The 17,253-nt window shown below is 44.7% G+C and overlaps 1 protein-coding gene across 5 annotated transcripts in view; it reads left to right on the top strand.

Annotated features, from left to right (window-relative positions):
- PCSK6 (proprotein convertase subtilisin/kexin type 6) overlaps nucleotides 1-17,253 on the top strand; it is a 118,051-nt gene that overhangs the window by 30,230 nt on the left and 70,568 nt on the right. For all 5 annotated transcript variants that reach the window (XR_003852536.1, XR_003852537.1, XM_029575943.1 and 2 more), the window contains exons 3-6: nucleotides 13,890-14,000; nucleotides 14,557-14,700; nucleotides 15,200-15,276; nucleotides 16,184-16,272. Coding sequence is in view for 3 of the 5 variants with exons in the window: in XM_029575943.1 (XP_029431803.1) it covers nucleotides 13,890-14,000; nucleotides 14,557-14,700; nucleotides 15,200-15,276; nucleotides 16,184-16,272 (421 nt within the window). In the remaining 2 variants the exon portion in view is untranslated. The remainder of the gene's footprint in view (nucleotides 1-13,889; nucleotides 14,001-14,556; nucleotides 14,701-15,199; nucleotides 15,277-16,183; nucleotides 16,273-17,253) is intronic.

The following is a 17,253-nucleotide window of genomic DNA, read 5'->3' as shown; positions in this document are numbered from 1 at the left end:
GAGCAATGCGAGTAAACTCTGAAGCCAGGGAATGCCTTAGGTATTGGGGCTGGGGGCCAGCACTGTCCCCATATCTTTGGGGGTGACACGGCAGAGGGTTAGCAGGACATGTGTTTGCCTTTTTGTGGGTGATGCTAAAATCTGTAACAGAGTGGAGACGCTTGAGGGAGCAGAGCTAATGAAAAGACGTCTGAGAAGGGTTAACTGCTGATCTTCAGGACTAAGAAGTGGGGAGTTCTGCATTTGAGGTGAAGAAATCCTGGGAAGGGATGGGGGGTGAGCTGGTGATGTGCACAGAGCGAGAGAGACGCACCGGTGATTCCAAGGTAGTGAAACGTGGATGCTGTAACTGCTGGCAGCGGGTCACTCCGGAAGGAAAGGTTTAATTGTGGACTCTATCTTTACATTTTGTGGGCTTTCTAGGCATGCATGAGGATTTCCCTTTGCTTTGCCCGTCTGTGAAGGGGGTGGCGCAGAGTAGGATGGTTTTGCCTGTAAGGCAGCTCCTAATGTATTTGACTATGAAGATCAGCAAATTTCCATTTCTGGTAAAGTTTGCATTTGGGAGCTCTTTCTGATCAATTTTTAGCCTTTTGCCCTCAGGTGAGGAATATGGTAAATGTTGTTTGTTTTTTTTAAACCTGTGCCATCTTAGCCAATTTAAAATCTTTTCTTCCTGCTGACTGTTTTGCAGGCACTGGCTTTAAATTGCTTCTGCTCTTTCTACCTTTCCCTACCATCGAGGCCTTAGAGTTCGTGAGAACGGTCTCCGGTAGCAAGTTTACAGATCATGTAACACCAGAGCTTTTTTTTTTTCACTGTACTGCCAATCCAGTTTTGGATTAGTTTTAAAATATTGCTTTTTAATTCACAAAGCTCCTTAGCTTTGATGCACCTGAGATGTTTCGCTCGATCCTTAAAATCTATAAGCAGTCGTGAAATTAGAGATGAGTAGGTCAAAAGCATTTGAAATGTTCCATCTGTTAAAGCTGCACGCTGAAGAGATTAGAGGAGGAGAAGCTGAGAACGGAGTCGCGTCTGAAGGCCAGGCTCTTTCAGCACCCATATAAGCACGATTGCTAGGTTATTGCTAAGTCTGTCTTTTGGCAAGAACTAAGAATGTCGTGTGTTAACCATTGCTAAAGTAGTTGAAAGTTGTTTTTTTTATTGAAGCATGATTGCTAGTGTTCCTATGTTTAACCATGATGATTGTCATTTTGATTTTTCTTTTTTATGAATCTTCCTAAACTGTACACCAACATAGAACATTGGATTCTGTGGTATGTTTTAAGTAAAATATCTTTATCGTATGTTTATAATTTTTGCATGATTTTGATTTCATATTTTGTATTTTGATTGTAAGCATGTGTCAGTCTGTCCCGAGAAAAAGTGATGAATTCCATTACGTAATTCCTGAGACCTCACCTGGGGTGCTGCCCACTTTTGAAAGCAGACACAGTGACAGCATTACAGAAAAGGACCCTCAAAAAGCTGTGGCGTATACACCAAAAGTCCTAGGATATGAGACTTAAGAATCCCCTAGAGGAGAGAAGAGCCTGGAGGTACAATATCTGAAAGATGTTAATGCACATGAAATAAACCTGTTCAATGGAAAGAAAGTCCTAAAAGCAGGGGCAAGATATAACACTGTGAGGAATCGACTCGGGAGCATTGTTGGGATGATGGGTGCGTGATCCGCCCTTCCGGAGTGGATAGTGGAGGATAAACGGTAACAGACTTCAAGAAGGTATGACTTAGGCGCACAGAGGATCCTTGAGTGCAAAAGGCGAGGAGACCACAGTGGCACGACCTCGTGGCGCACGTTTTAAAGTTCGAGCGTTGTGGCTGTCGGAATGAATGGCAAAGTGGACAGTCGGGAACGTTGGCAATCGTAGTGGAAGATGAAGGCGCTCGTGTAGCTGGTTTTTCTGGCAGGCTACGTGATGGGAGTTGGTGGTGGCAGAAAACCCATGGAGATTTAGGAGGCTGCAGGCTTGGACAGCTGCCATGCCCGTACTGGCAGCTATTTTACATTACCAGGCTCGGGGTTGGGCATGGGAAGAGAAGGGTGCTGGAAGCAAACTCGTGTATCCCAAGAGAGCGGAGTTCAAGGGAGGAAGATGAGTGTTAGTGCTGCAAGGGATCATGTTCTGAGCTAGCAGCTGGCATATATCCTTAGCTGGCCAAACTGAATGGGCTCTTAATGGTCTGTTTTTTGGGGCAGGGGTTTTGTCTCCTCCAGTTAATATGCAACAGATTCTATAGCTTAATTGTGGGTTGACCCGAACCCTCGCACACACACACATACACACACTTTATTAGAGTTGTTTCAAATCTACTACTAGTTTCATGTGTCCCCTAGTCCTACTACCATCTGAAAGGATAAATAACTGTTCCCTATAACCTTATTCCACCCCACTCATGATCTTATAAACCCTACCATATCTCCTGTCATCTTTTCTCCAAGCTGTTCAGCCTTTCTTCATAATGGAGAGGCGTTCCAGCTCATTTATCAGATTTTAATGATGTGTTAGATTAGCATTAGCAGGTCAGCAATTTCCTCTCTTAGTTATTGCAAAACTGCAGAGTGAATATTGTTTCCTGATGATTTGGTGCTATCTAGCCTGTCAGTTTCACAACGATTTGCTTCAGTTCCTCTGACTCATCATCTCCAAAGAATTATTTTCTAACATTCTCCAGTATCAGCTGAAGCAAATAATTATTTTAGCTTGTCTGCTATGGCCTTGTCATCCCTGAGTGCCCCTGTTACCTCCTGTTCATTTAGTGGTCCACCTGAATCACTTCTTCCTTTGATGTATTTGAAAAAGGTTTTGAAGTCCAGCTGCCATCTCTCTCTGATCAAGTTAGCTGGATAAACATACTTGGTTATTTTAATAAGCAGATAAGTTACACCTGCTAAAGAGCAGGTGTAAAGTTAGCCAGATAAACTTAACAGGATAAGGATGAATATCAGCACTTACCAGTTAACTGGTTATTTAGCCAGATAACTAGTTATCTATTGATAAGGCAGCCACTGAACATGGCTGAATATTGAAACATTACAATTTAGCCCAAACTTATCCTGCTAATTGGAGCTGAATATCATCCTTTCTATTATTGGTGTTTGCCTATGTGGCAAGCTTTTCAAATTCTCTTTTGGCCTGCCTCATTAATGTTTTACATTTAACTTGTCAGTGTCCTCATATGGGGCTGACTTTTCATTTTTTTAAAGATTCCTTTTTGAATTTAATAGCATCTTTGACAGCAGCATTTAACCATGCTAGCAGTCGTTTGGTCTTCCTTCAATCTTTAATGCATGGAATACGTTTTATCTGGATTTCCAAGATGTTATTTTAAACAAACTCAATGTCTCATGCAGATTTTTAACCCTTGCAACAGCTCTGTTAGTTTCTTCATAACTAGTTTCCTCAATTTATCATCTCCTTTTAAAGTTGAGTTCCATTGCAGTAGTTTTACTTAATATTCTCCCTCTGGTGATAACATCAAATTTGATTGTATTATGATCAATATTGACAAGCAGCCCTCCACCATTCTCTTGCACCAGGTCCTGTAATCCTCTGAGAACTATATCTAAAGTAGTTCCCCCACTGTTGTCAGTTTCAGGACCATTTGCTCCATGAAGCATTCTTGTATGACATCTAGAAACGTTACCTACTTTACAAGCTGATACAGTACAGTGCGCTCTGACAGAGCGCACTGTTAACCTGCTCTTGGATGCACGTTTTCCCTTACCCCTTATTCAGTAAGGGGTGGAAAACGCGTGTCCAACCCGCGGCACCTAATAGCACCCTATGCCCACGTGATACAGAAAGTAGCGCCTACCCAAAGGTAGGCGCTAGTTTCTGCCGGCACTGGGAAAGTGCACAGAAAAGCAGTAAAAACTGCTTTTCTGTGCACCCTCCGACTTAATATCATGGCGATATTAAGTCGGAGGTCCCGAAGGGTAAAGAAAAAAAAATGTAAAATGGGCCGGCGGCTGTTGGGCCGAAAACCGGACCCTCAATTTTGCCGGTGTCCGGTTTCCAAGCCCATGGCTGTCAGCTGGCTCGAGAACAGACGCCAGCAAAATTGAGCGTTGGCTGTCAAACCTGCTGACAGCCGCTGCTCCGGATCAAAAGGAGGCGCTCGGGACGCACTAGTGTCCCTAGCGCCTCCTTTTGCCCGTTTCTACCGCACCACCTAATTTAAATACAGAATCGCCTGTGCGCGCGCCGGGAAAGCGGGTGTTTGTCTGCTCTCCCGCGGACTTTACTGAATTGGCCCGTAAGGTAGGGTGGTTACTGTCCCAGGTGCCGCTGTCCCGGCTGGCCTCTGAATCGCGTGCTTTTCAATCATTTTGGGGGCAGTTTTATGCCTCTGCATGTTCCCGAGCATCCGGCGGTATCTGAAGAGAAGTATAAATGGCTAAGAATCTCCTCTTGCCGAGACGGAGCTCCTTAACACCCTCGTTCTCCTCCTGCCTCGTCCCTGGAGAGGGGACGTCTGATGTGCACCCCCCTCGGGCTCCCACCCCACCCAGCTGTTTAAACTGAGCCTTGCACCCGGGTCTTCTCTGCCCCAGGACTCATCTGTGTCAGAGGGCTGTCAACTTTATCATAATAGATTTATAAATCTGTTTCTTTAAGAAACTGCAAGGAATGTGTGTGGTTCAAATTATGCCTATAAAAAAAAACAACCCCTAATAGAGTGCAGTTTTGTCATCTGATGTAATATATTTCATAATGGTAAATCATCTTTGTTTAGAGAAGAATGTTTCTGCTGTTATTGTATTAGTCCCTGCCGGACTCTGTTCTGAATTAAGGGTTTTGCATGTTGCACTACACGGTGCCAACACACTTGCACACAAGTTGTTCGCTTTGGGCCTGATTTTAAAAAGCATTTACTCGAGTAAAAACCAGGTTTACTGGAGTAAATTCACTTTACTTGAGTAAGTGGGTTTTTGAAAATTGCTACAATATATGCCATTGACTTGTCTATAGGATTTACTCACATAAGTGCACTTTACTTGAGTAAATGGCTTTTGAAAATTGCTACAATAGTAGCTACATTTATGCATGTAACTCCTTTTGAAAATTACCCCCTTTGCAATGGCTCTGTCGCTTAACAACAACAAAAAAGTTGTCCACCCCTGGATGTAGGCAAGTGGGCTCGTATCCCAGACTTCTGAATAAGATTGGTGCGCCCTAGAAAGATGGGTATAAGATCTCTCTAAAGGCTGCGAGGTTCTCCTGCCGTCCACTACATCTCAGTTCTGACATAAATATTGCATAACCCTTGGCAACAGTAGTAGAAGGATATGAATCTGTAGCTAATCTAAGGATGGGTCCAAAATGCAAGTAAAGTCCCCACCAATGACTGAAGTGCAATGGGGATACTTTCCTGACAATTGTACTATCTTCACAAAAAAAAAATATGGTCGTATACATTAGGGGCATAAACAATACAAAGTAGCAGAGGCTGCCTATCAGGGGAACCCTCCACTGCAATGCACCGACCAGCCAGGTCCTCTGTACATTTAGTAGCCCAATAAGGAACAGATTTGCCCATCAAGGTAGCCACCTCTGCTTCCTTCCCCACCCACCTGTCTGAGTTTCATGCAGCAGTGCAATATGTACTTTGTGTCTCCACATAGCTTGCAATATTTTATACCGCTTAACTACTGAACCAAAGCAGACCCATTCCAAGTTGATATTCTGATACTTTGAGCCTTCATAACTATGGAATATGAGAATCACAAGGGCCTGGATCTTCTGGCCATGCATAATACCAGCCTGCCCTATTACGACCTCTCTCCGCCTTGCCACGCCAAGAAATGCATGTAACACACACCAGCCTCACATATTCCCCGTACTGTCCCCATCCCCTCAAAATCCTCTGATCCCAAAAGGCGAAAGACACCATAGCCAGCTAAGGAAGAACATCGCCTAAATTTAGGCTGTAGGGGTCCCTCTGAATGCAAGGGGATCCCCTCCTAACATATCAACTTATCTTAAAGAAAAATGTGCACTCAGAAACAGAACAAATAAAATAACCAAATCAACTGTTTATAAGGGAAGGAGATAGTCACTCAAGTCCTCCCAGACATCTTCAGCGTTGAAGCAACAAAACATTGAGTTCACATCCTTCCTTCAACACAACAAAGAGAAGGGGAAAAGAAAAAAAAAACAGAGCACTGGTCCATCCAACTGCCCATGATATCGATTTGCTGCAAATTCAGTAACCAGTATGAGACAACTGGCAGCAGACCATCAGTTCCAAGGCCCTCGTCAATATTTAGCGGGCTGCACACTTCAGGCTCGCACATGTCGCAAACAGTCATGGCGTCTGAACATTCTCACTTTGAGCATTAGTCAAGAAAACTCAAAAATGCCTTAGCTTTTTCAGCCGAATTGCACCATACATAATTCTCAATTTCGCTGAGTATTGAAGCATGAATGGGGTGTTGCGTTGCCTGTTGTCGTGAATTAGCTTCCACTGTACCGACGCAGTAGTGGAGAAGTCCTGAAATATTAAGACTGGTGTTTCTTCGTACAGCAAGGCATGACGTTTTCAATATGCTTGTAGCACCTTGGACTCTGGACAAAATTTAAAAAATGTTGTGATTACAGGCCTCTGTTTGCTGTGTTGTACCTGCATAGGTCATGTTTCGATTGCAGAGAGAGCGCCCGCGGAAGCCACGCCTCCAGCAGGTCCGCCAGATCCACATCTCGCAGATTCTCCGGCAAACCGATAAACCTTAGATTATGCCTCGCCTGGTTTTCAGGATCATTTAATTTAGCCACCTGCTGATCCTGAGCAGCTTTCAGGGTGGATATCTTAGATTCCAACGTCACCCCGTGATCGTCTACTGCCAAAGGGTGCGATTCCACCTCCCATATCTGACCAGTCACTGTTGAAAGCAGCGAGTGAAGCTCCTCAAATTTTGAGTAAAATTTCAGAAGCTTTTAGTTCAGTTCCAGAGCCAGCGCCGATGCTGCCTTTCTGATCGTAGGGTCCAGGACATGGCGACAGTAGGGCTGCCCGGAGCACTGGCCATCTTCCCTTCAAGGCCTTTAAGCTTACCGCAATCACCACACTGAAGCCTCAGCAACGTAGGGTAACAACGCGCCCCTCATGGCTTAGTGATTCACAGGACACTTAGCAAAGTCTTGGTTTTATAAGAAGGCGCTGCCCTTCAAACTATAAATGATATCACATGGGGAGGTGAGGCCCCGGAGCAAGTCTGACTCGCGTCTGCTACCTCACGTTGTGTCACGTGAACCCTTAAATTTGGACATACCCACTCCTTAGTCAGATTTTACACTTCAGCAACTCAACAAATAAAGATACAGACAGAAGCCCAGGAGTGACAGGGAGGCGATCCAGTTTTGTATGGTGGGTGAGAGATCAATTGTGCACCCGGTGACGAGAGCTCTTGTCTTGGAAGCCAGAGTGGCAGATCTGGAGTTGCTGAGGTGGACAGAGGAAATCTTAAGGGACCCAGAACAGTCCCAATTCCCGCCTAGCAGCAGGAAACAATCACATGGGGGAGATTTACAAGGGACATGCGCTGATGCATTTTACCATTTTCCCAGTTTGGGGATAGGACTTGCAACCTCCCATAATTTAATAGCCTCCCTTTCCCCCTGTTAGATCCAACTCTTAAAACCCCGCTGACTAGCCTAGAATTTTTTATTTTATTACTTGCACGCCAGCCACATCAGTAGTGAAGTTACACGGCCTGTGCACGTAAGTATTGAAGCACACGGCTCTTGGCCCTCGCCCCTTTTTTGGAAACTTCTGACTTGTGCGCATAGTGGGAGATAAGTGTATACATAAGCGACACTTAAAATCCACTCGGCGAGCACCAGCCCAGCTTGTACGCATATCTTCTGGTTTTGGCACATGCACGGCTTCTAAAATTCACCTTTTTATGCAGCGGTTCACTATTATCTACATGATTGTTAACCCCATGGAAAAAAGGTAGCAGATTGGTGGGGCAAGATTTCCCTTCTGCAGATCCATGCCGGCTGTGTCTCATTAAACCATGCCTGCTATATGTGCTGTGATTTTGTTCTTTGGAATAGTTTCTATGATTTTTCCTGGCACACTCATGTCAGACTCTTTGCTCTATAGTTTCCTGCATCACGCTTAGAGCTCTTTTTAAAGATTGCTGCTATTTTTCTCATTTACGAACAAAATGTACACTTGTCTTGTAGAAAAAGTTGGAAAGGTGATCTAGAGATATAAAATTACAAGGCACTGCAGTCTCCTGATCACTGGTCAAAATTTGAGCCAACAGTGTAACCCAGAAATCTTTCTGGACATTTGATAAGCCCAATCCTTCCCCCCTTCCTATGGATTTTGCTTTGTCCTGAATTGAAGCCCGGGACCCTTGCTTGCTTAAATAAATCTGCACAAAATTTCTTTCAACCTTTGGAGGAGTCTTCTGGTAGAATCATCGTTTTTAAAGCATTAAATCTGCCAGTCAGAGAAGTAGGTCGAGACCCCAATCTGCTCAAGTCTAGTTCTGTTTTTTCCAATAAAGGATACAGATTGTGCCTAACAAGTTTATTACAATATTGAAACCTGTTCGGTTTGATCTTAAAGGGATATCCTCAAAATGCCATTAAATTTTCTATATGCACAGGATAACGAGGTCTCCATGGCTGTGCGTTGTTCATAGTACCTCCATATAAGAGAGAGCTTTTTTTGTAGCAATACCAGTTTGTAAAGGTAGCAGGTTTGCTACGGCAATCCACTTGACCAGCAGTAAAGGCTAACAACCAAACATTGAGATACCTTTTTATTGGAGTAATTCAGTTGTTTTTTTCAGGAGTTAATTATAAAGGTGAATAATCTGAGGTCCCCTTCCTGAGATAATGAACATCCAGATCTTTACCTAGGTTCAGACACGGGTGAGGTGTAGATCAGTTACGATTGTAGAGAAGCAGCAGAGCCTTGAAAACACCATTTTTCCATCTCCATATTTCGCAGTATCCAAGAGCACTTGTCTGTCAGCTTGGACTTTTGCCCATGTGCCAAACCTGATGGCTGAAGTCTGTCTAGCTGATGATTTAAGACAGCATTAAACCACCTCTTGTGGGGTGTCCGTTGTCAGTATATTAAATAGCTCTGCTCTGAAGGGGCGCGATGCGGAAGAGGTTTGTTAATTAACATAGCAGAAGCAGTCCGATGTTGCCCGTTACTGTCTGCCTCGCTTTGAGTTCCTCAGTTTGAATCCTTTTATGTGGTAAGCATGCTTCACTTCATAAAGAGAGCGTGAGGCATTTGCCCACCCATCATCTTCTTGTTTATTACGGCAGTTCTGGCTCTGAATTCATGTTTCTTCCAGAAGTACAATGTAGTATTGCAGTGCTGTGGCTCTTTTGATCGTCTTCAGCACCCGGGCGTTCCATGGGAGCATCCATCCCCTGCAGCTCCTCGTATGGGCATTATTTGATGACAGCTGTAGCAAGTTAGTGAGTATCAAACCTCTGACCCCTGACCCATCCTGCTTATCTGCCATAGAAAAGCTACCAAGCATGAGGTCCCGTGTCAGACGCAACATGTATAAGTTGCTCAAACTTGTAAAAATTTCTGATGTGGATTTTGGCCACTTAGCTGTACATCACCGTGACTATTTGTTTGCCAAGGAATATGCTATGGTACGTTCTGATGTGATTTAATTGCATTACATCACCTCTAGGAAACATCAAAGCAGATTATAGATTTGATTTATGGACTGCAATCTCGGCCCAATTAATGACTTCCTCCGTCCTGCCTTCCAACGCTGCATGGAGCTTGGCAGGAAGCACTTTTTATGCTTTTAACTTTGTCTAAGCAGCTGCTTTTCTGCTTCATCAGACTTGCGCCAATTTTTTTTTGAACTTCCTCAGAAAAATCAGAAGACTGCTAGCTTCGCAGGTTTGATGGATAGTTGGGCCCTTTTTCCTGTTATTGCCCATTCCTGGGCTTCTGGCTGTAGTTAGGCCTCTCCTGGTCTGCGTGGCACTCGTTCGCTGCTTTCTCTTGGGTCCTACAGGCAGGATGGTCGCCTGACAAAACGGCTCCCTGGGTAAGAGCTGCTTCCAGCACCCCCTTTCCTCTGACTCGTGTGCCTTACTCACTAAGGAGGTGCAGTGCTCCCCTTCTGGCCTGGCACCCAGGGCAGTCTCCCTTCTCGCAGCAGCTCTGACCGCAGGTTCCTCTCTGCTCTCCCCTCACAGCCCTCCATTACTATCCTCCCTTTTCCCTGTGTGGCGCTCTTTAATTCACTGTATTACCTGCCACGTTGTATCCCTGACCTTTTTTCACAGTTCTCCTTTCAATTTATCTCTCTTCTGTGACATTAATTACCTGCTGTCCCACTTTCTGTTTTTAGAATTTTATCTGCATCCAAGCAAACGACTGTAAAACACTGCTGGAAGTGTAGAATTAAGCACAATGGGCCTGATTTCAAAGAGTTATGGGCATAAAATTGGCATTTATGCATGTAAATGCTACGTTGGAAACTTCTTGTGCCTTTGTGATGTCATTTGTAAATGTTAACAGGGATAAAAGGGGCGGTTTAGGGTCGTTCCAGTCAGGGTTTGCAAACGTGCCACCAGATGCTAACTTGTAAGCAGTATGAGCACGCGTATTACCAGACTTGTGACATGGTGTCAACCTGCTCAAATGTTGTGATCCAGCCAAGAGAAATGGTTGACACGGACATCAATGAAAGCTTTGAGATTGTCAAAACCATGATCTAGATCAGGGTAGGCAATTCTGATCCTGGAGTGCCACAAACAGGTCTGTCTATCAGAACATCTACAATGAATATGCATAAGGTACATTTGCATACAGTGGAGGCAGTGCATGCAAATTTCTCATGCATATTCATTGTGGATATTCTGTTTGTGGCCCACTCCTGACCTAGATCCTTTTTGAGGGTAGTTCCATTAAATATTAGGGAAATAAATGTATTTACTTTAAACTTCTTACATACTGCCTCTAGTGGAGCATCCTTTCTATGTGGTTAACAATAAAAACATTTCTAATAAGGCAGCAAACGGCAACATACAATTAAAACACATTAAAACAAAACTAAAACTTAAGAAAAAGCCAAGCAGAAAAAAAGAAGTTGTAAGCTTTTTACAAAACAAGTATTTGGCGTTTCATGGCCATAAGAAAGCGTTTGCCTTTGTGTTCATTAAGCCTGTCTGTGCAGGATTTGTATTTCAGTAGCATTGCTTCCACCCTTTTTAGGTCCTCTTTAAAGGTTTGGCCTTCAGAACTCGCGCTGTACTCAAGGTGGGGGTCTCCTTCCTTGCAGCTGGCGATGTGCATTGACCTCTCCCTGCTGCCTTATTCACCTTCTAGGCCCCCTTCCTGGCTTGCAGGCTCCATCCAGTTCTTGTCTTCACATTGAAGTGGCACCCCAGGACTATGAGTTTAGGCGTTTTTGCATTGCTTGCAAACCCCTGACCATTCTTTCAGGCTTTTTTCTAGTCCACTTTAATTTTGTATTTTACCACCTCCTGGTAGGCCTCTACCTTGCTACAGAGTTTTGTGGCATCTGCCAATGGTAATAATTTTCTCTCCAGCTAATAAAGATATGAAAAAACCTGCTCTACCACTTTCCCATCATCAAAGGGGACTCCATTGACTGGCTCCTTGTCCAGGTATCACATTTATGACCTTTCATTATGACCTTCTGGCTAGTTTTTTTTCTCAGTGTATGCAGAGCAAGTGTCTGTTTACTGAGGTCCAGATACGCAACATCCACAACTTCAATAGATCGGTTACTGCTTAAAAAAAAAAAAAAAAATCCAATCGTTTGACAAGATCTCCGGCTCGTGAAACCTCGATTTCTTATTTCAAGGTGCTGCTCTCTTTCTTTAGCGCTGGTTTCCCCCACTACTGAAGTTAGTTTGGGTTTGTGTATCAGTTTTCCTCCCATCATTGGGACCTCTCTGCTCCCTGCAGCTGAGTCTGGCTTTCCTGCTGCTTCCTGATCATTCGGCCTTGCGTCCTGCCTTAAGCACGTGCTTTCCTTTCTGTAAATACTGGGCGGAAGGACTTGCTTTTCTTTGAGAATTTTGAATTGCAAGTCCATCGATGCAACCAGGCAGAGCCCGGACTGACGATTGACGTTATTAATCGCCATTAGTTACGGTGCATGGAGCAGTTTCCAGTTGTGCTCTCTCACACAAGGGCTTGATTCATAGGGGCTCCATGACAGGAAGCGCAGTGTTTCTGGCTCACTGAGTCACCTTTGTGACTTTGTTTACCAGAACGTGGGTGGCTCTGGTGGTTGGCAACCTTGCACGCTCGTGTAGAAAACAAACGGGCGCTGAAAAGATCCCTTGTTAACCCTGTGAGGCGAGACTTGTGCAGGGGTCTGAATAATCGAAAGCTTAGTACGCGTGGAGGTGCCCAGCAGGAGAAGGGCCATCTCCAGACAAGCTGTCACTGTGCTGGTCAGAGCCGGGGCTCTCGTGGCCCTTACGTCTACAGTGAACATGCATGAGCCGGCGCCTGGAGGGAAAGGGGTAAGAGTGCCTAGAGGGAAGTGGAAAGGGTGATGGGGGAGGGGGAGGGGTAAGTGGGGAACCCTAGGGAGGGAGTGAAAGGAGATGATTGCCAAAAGTCAGGATGTTGGCGGGTGGGTGCCGCCATGCCCGTGTAACTGCAGGTAGCCCGTGGCCACGTTCAGCTGTGCTGCAGCTCCCCCGCCTTTCATGTGTTGCCATTTCTGACATCATTCGCTGGGTAAGTTCCTTTCTCGGCTTCCGGCTGTGAGTTAAACTTTGGTTGGATCTGACAGAGCAGTTTGATTGCTGGTGACGCGTTATCACAACAATCGCAAAATGTCTGCGTAGAGAAATGGTGAACGTGCCAGCAGGTGAGGGCACTGGGCCCAGCCCGTGTCCCCAGTTTCATTCCCCGCACAGAATCCTAGTCCCCAAGTGATTTCTGGCTTTTCCCTCAGTTCGTGGGCTCTAAGGACCTGCCATGCTTATCCCGGACTTTCTTAAATTCAGTTTCTCCCTTTCTGACTTGAGGTTTCCTGGAGGATGGGTGTTGAGGCCCTTACGTCTCCTCTCGTAGGGCTTTTGGTGTGGCCGCCTCTGGACATGTCTGCAGATCTATAATCTGTAGATGTGCAGATGGATGTTGTACATCTGTAGAGTTATTTGCAGCTGCTTGGTTTGATCCGGAATAAAACTGCATGCTCTGCAGATGGTGATGCCCCTTTTCGTAGCCCAGCAGGAGGATTATCCAACGCCCATGACGTTCATGAGCTCCTGAGACCCAGGGATGTGGAGGGGATAATAACACCTCAAAGGTATAAATAATGCACAAGAAGCAAAACGTTTTCAGAGGGAAGAGGTCGCAATATGAGATGCCAAGAGGAGCAGTATCAGGAAATATTTCTTCTTGCAATGGATTTCTGGTGGAGGTAAAAGCAGCAATGGAATTTAAGAAAGCCTGGGATAGGCAGAAAAGAAGAAAGAGGAAATCTGCTGGGGTCTGCATCATTGGAGGGAGCAGATGGGCCTTATCTGCAGTCGTACTTTGTGTATTGTCCTTGAATAAGTCTCACCAATTGCTTTGGCAAAAGGGTTCACAGCCTGCAATGTGATATTTCTGTACATCCACAGCTGACTATTTCAGCACAATTCTTAGTTAACTTGTGTTGAAATGTGGCTTCCACGTGCTTGGTAAACTTTTACATCTCTTGTTTTGAATATTTATTTCACTTGAAATAAAATAGTTTTGAAAATCAGAGAGTTTTGTGTGTTTTGTTGTTGATGATGTTGTTGTTTTGGTGAAGATGCCAGAAATATGTTCTCAAAATGTTTTCTTGTATTTTTAAATGTCTGTAATTAATCCTTTTTCAGGTGGAATGGGTACAGCAGCAGGAAATCAAAAAAAGGGTTAAGAGACATGCCCGGACGGAGCCTCATGTAGTGCACTTCAGTGACCTGATGTGGCCCAGCATGTGGTACCTGGTAAGTGTCACTGGGACGCGGCTCTGGGCTCTGTTGTTGCTGCTGGATTCCCGCTTCCTTTGTTCTGTAGGTTAACTACGCTGCTTTTTCCCTTCTGTTTTGACTGCCTTTCCTGTTTGATTTATTTTGGAGCACTTTCAGAAAACTCTGTGGGCACAGCATGGTGCGTGACGGGCACCTCAGCGTCCGCCTGCTAGCTGCCAGTCTAATTGCTCTGTTTACTCATCTGAACTCATCCACTTTTCGCTATTTCCTGCTAACTGTTCAGACTTTAGGATGTGCTCCAGCTTTTCTGCCTCAAAAAGATGGTCGTTGCTCTGTTTGTTAAAAAAAAATAAAATAAAATAGCGATTGCACCTGTGCGGAGGAAGGCTGCAGGCTTGTATGGAGGGGAAGCTATAAGAATGTGTGAGGTTGTGCACTGCTAGAGATCGTTTCCCACTCCCTGCACTGCCTGCCCTTAGCTTCTCAGAGCAGTTTGAACTTGTTCAGAGGTGCACTGTAAGGGATTGCTAGTTGAGTTTAATTACTTATTCTGCTTTGTTTTTGTCCTTAGCATTGCGGTGACAAAAACAACCGTTGCAGGTCGGAGATGAACGTCCTGGCAGCGTGGCAGAGAGGATACACTGGTAAAAACGTGGTGGTAACCATTCTTGATGATGGCGTAGAGAAGAATCACCCGGATCTCATGCAAAATTATGTAAGTCTGTTGCAGTGTAATAGTGTGAGAGAGGACAGTGAGTGTGCTTGCCGGGTGACCCTTACCAAAAATGCAATAGCAGCAACTCCCTAAAAAGTTCTGAACGCCGCACTTGTCATTCTTTGTTCATGGCTGCTGTTCTCACCTAAATTGCCCAGTATTTTGTGTTTCCTTCTGTCTTTTTTTTGTGGGTGCTTTTGAAACGCAAGTGCTGCGCACACACTTCCTTCACCAGGACTGTTAATGCCCTCTCCTGGTTTACATCTTAATGTGCTGAATGAAACATGTAGTGCTGGGGGTGAAACGGATGGTACGTGAGCGCGTCTCATGATCTGCCTCCTCTCCTCTGCAGCGCAATGAGTGCCCTGGTGCAGAGCTTCCTGCAGGTTTATAGGAAGAATGGCATCACTATAACTTTATGGTACCATTGAGTAGGGAGTCCAGCGACTAGGCCTGGGGGGCGAGAGTTCTGTGTCTGACTCGGGTGAACGTTTTTCAGGACCCACGTGCAAGCTATGATGTGAACGGAGAGGATGAGGACCCCACGCCACGCTACGATGTCAGCAACGAGAATAAGTATGTTATTATCTGCCTTATCGCTTTACCCTTCTCTAACCTGCTCTATGCCAGGCATCTTTTCCTGAGAGGACTGTGCGACTCTGAGTATCTGGCTTTGGAATGCACTAAAAGCGAATCGCCAGATATTCTGAAAACTGCCGCCTCCTGCACTTCTGAATTGGATACATTTTCCCAGGCTCAGCGCCTTAAATCACAAGGCTTCTGAAAGGGGGCATGGCCAGAGGTAGGGTTAGGGCCCGGCACCCAAGTTATGCATGGGAATTTCTGTCCTAAGTTAGGGACCCGCGTTGAAAGAACCTTTCTGGGTGCCTGCACTCACTGGATGTAGGTGCCTGGCATCTGTCTCTCATCTGGAGCATGCTTTCAGTATCAGGGTCGTGGTATTTTATATCTATTAGGAGATTTTGATGTGTGCATTCAGTAATTCACATGTGTAATTTTGGATTCACTATAAACTGCTTTCAGCTATCTTTTGAACTAAACCAAACTTTGCAAACAGTGCGTGGGCACATATGCTTAGGAGGATGACCCCTGAAAGCTGGTCATAGATGTATTGGCTCCGTCCAAAACATGTTAGTTGCTTACGGACTTTCTTAATTTCTAGCTGTTTCGGTGAACTAACTAGCACAGTAACTGCATTGCTAATATTTTTAAGAAAACAAAGAGGTAGGCGATCTATGATAGCCGTAAGGTAAACACAAACAATAGATGCCTGATCTTTTTCCAAATGTTTATTAAGCAGAGACGTGTTCAAAAATCGCCCGACTCAGGCATCTATTGTTTGCTAATATTTTTGACATGATCTGAATGGTCTTCAGCGTGGTGGGTATTTTGCAAGCTGATGGTGTTGGAATCACAGAGCCTTGCACGTCACGCTGCCTAACTTTGTGCATTCCTTTTTCAGACATGGCACGCGCTGTGCTGGGGAGGTCGCGGCCTATGCGAACAACTCCTACTGTATAGTGGGCATAGCCTACAACGCGAAAATAGGAGGTAAGCTTGGGTGAAGAGGTGGGGTGTCCTCTCCAGAAACGCATGCAGAGGTATCTGCTTATGTACGCTGCAACCAGGAGAATATATTTTCCATTTGCTATGCCAGAAATGTAGCTAAGCCACTTTGATAAGAGCGATCATCAGCCCGGGGCTACCAGGGCTATCAATGTGACGTTCATAGCACAGACATTTTAGAAGCATAGACTAGCAAGCAGCCAGTAGCTACAATGTTTGGAAGGGGGGCTCAGCAGTTTCTTCCTGTGCCTTTGGACTTCTAGGTCTGTCAGAACCAGAGCTGGGATCTGGTGCCAAGAGCCTTCATCCATTTTATATCCCCTTCCAACTTCCTTTAACCCAGTCATTGCAGCGGCTGGGCGCTGTGCATCTGGGCTCCTTCGAAAATCCTGTAATCATGGACCCTAAATCCAGCTACTAGATGTCGCCATCGCTCAGATACTGGGACGGACTCCCCAAGAGCCTCGGCAGATGCGCAGCCCTAGCTGGCCTGGGAAGTAGAAAACCTGACCCAGGAATTGAACCCAGGTCCCTCTGAGCTCTAACCCAGTGCCTACATTTTTTGGTAAACGCGAAAAATAACTATTTGGGCATGACTCCTTATTTTATTTATTCAAATTTAGCAAATACTTATTCCTGCAACAATTTACAGCAATATAGCACAATACTAAATTCATTACAATTATAAAAATGTACATCAATAAAAGCAATATATTTAAAATGCAAAACAGTAAATTCTTATCAAATAAAACAGTAAATACAATAAAGTAGAAAAATATCTCATTATAATAATAAATATAATGAAAGATCAAGAGCCAAAGATGATAAAATAATCATAAAATAGCCTACAAATAGAATTAGTAAATATAAAATTCAAGCACTGGAAAAATGTAGATGATCTGCCTTTTTTTCCTGAGCGTACAGTAGGTGGTTCAGGGGTAATCTCTTCACTGTGGACCTCTGAGC

Source organism: Rhinatrema bivittatum, chromosome 13, assembly GCF_901001135.1.
Source record: "Rhinatrema bivittatum chromosome 13, aRhiBiv1.1, whole genome shotgun sequence".
Lineage (NCBI taxonomy): Eukaryota > Metazoa > Chordata > Amphibia > Gymnophiona > Rhinatrematidae > Rhinatrema > Rhinatrema bivittatum.
Note: the sequence above shows the minus strand (reverse complement) of the source record. Positions and strands in the feature narration are given on the sequence as shown.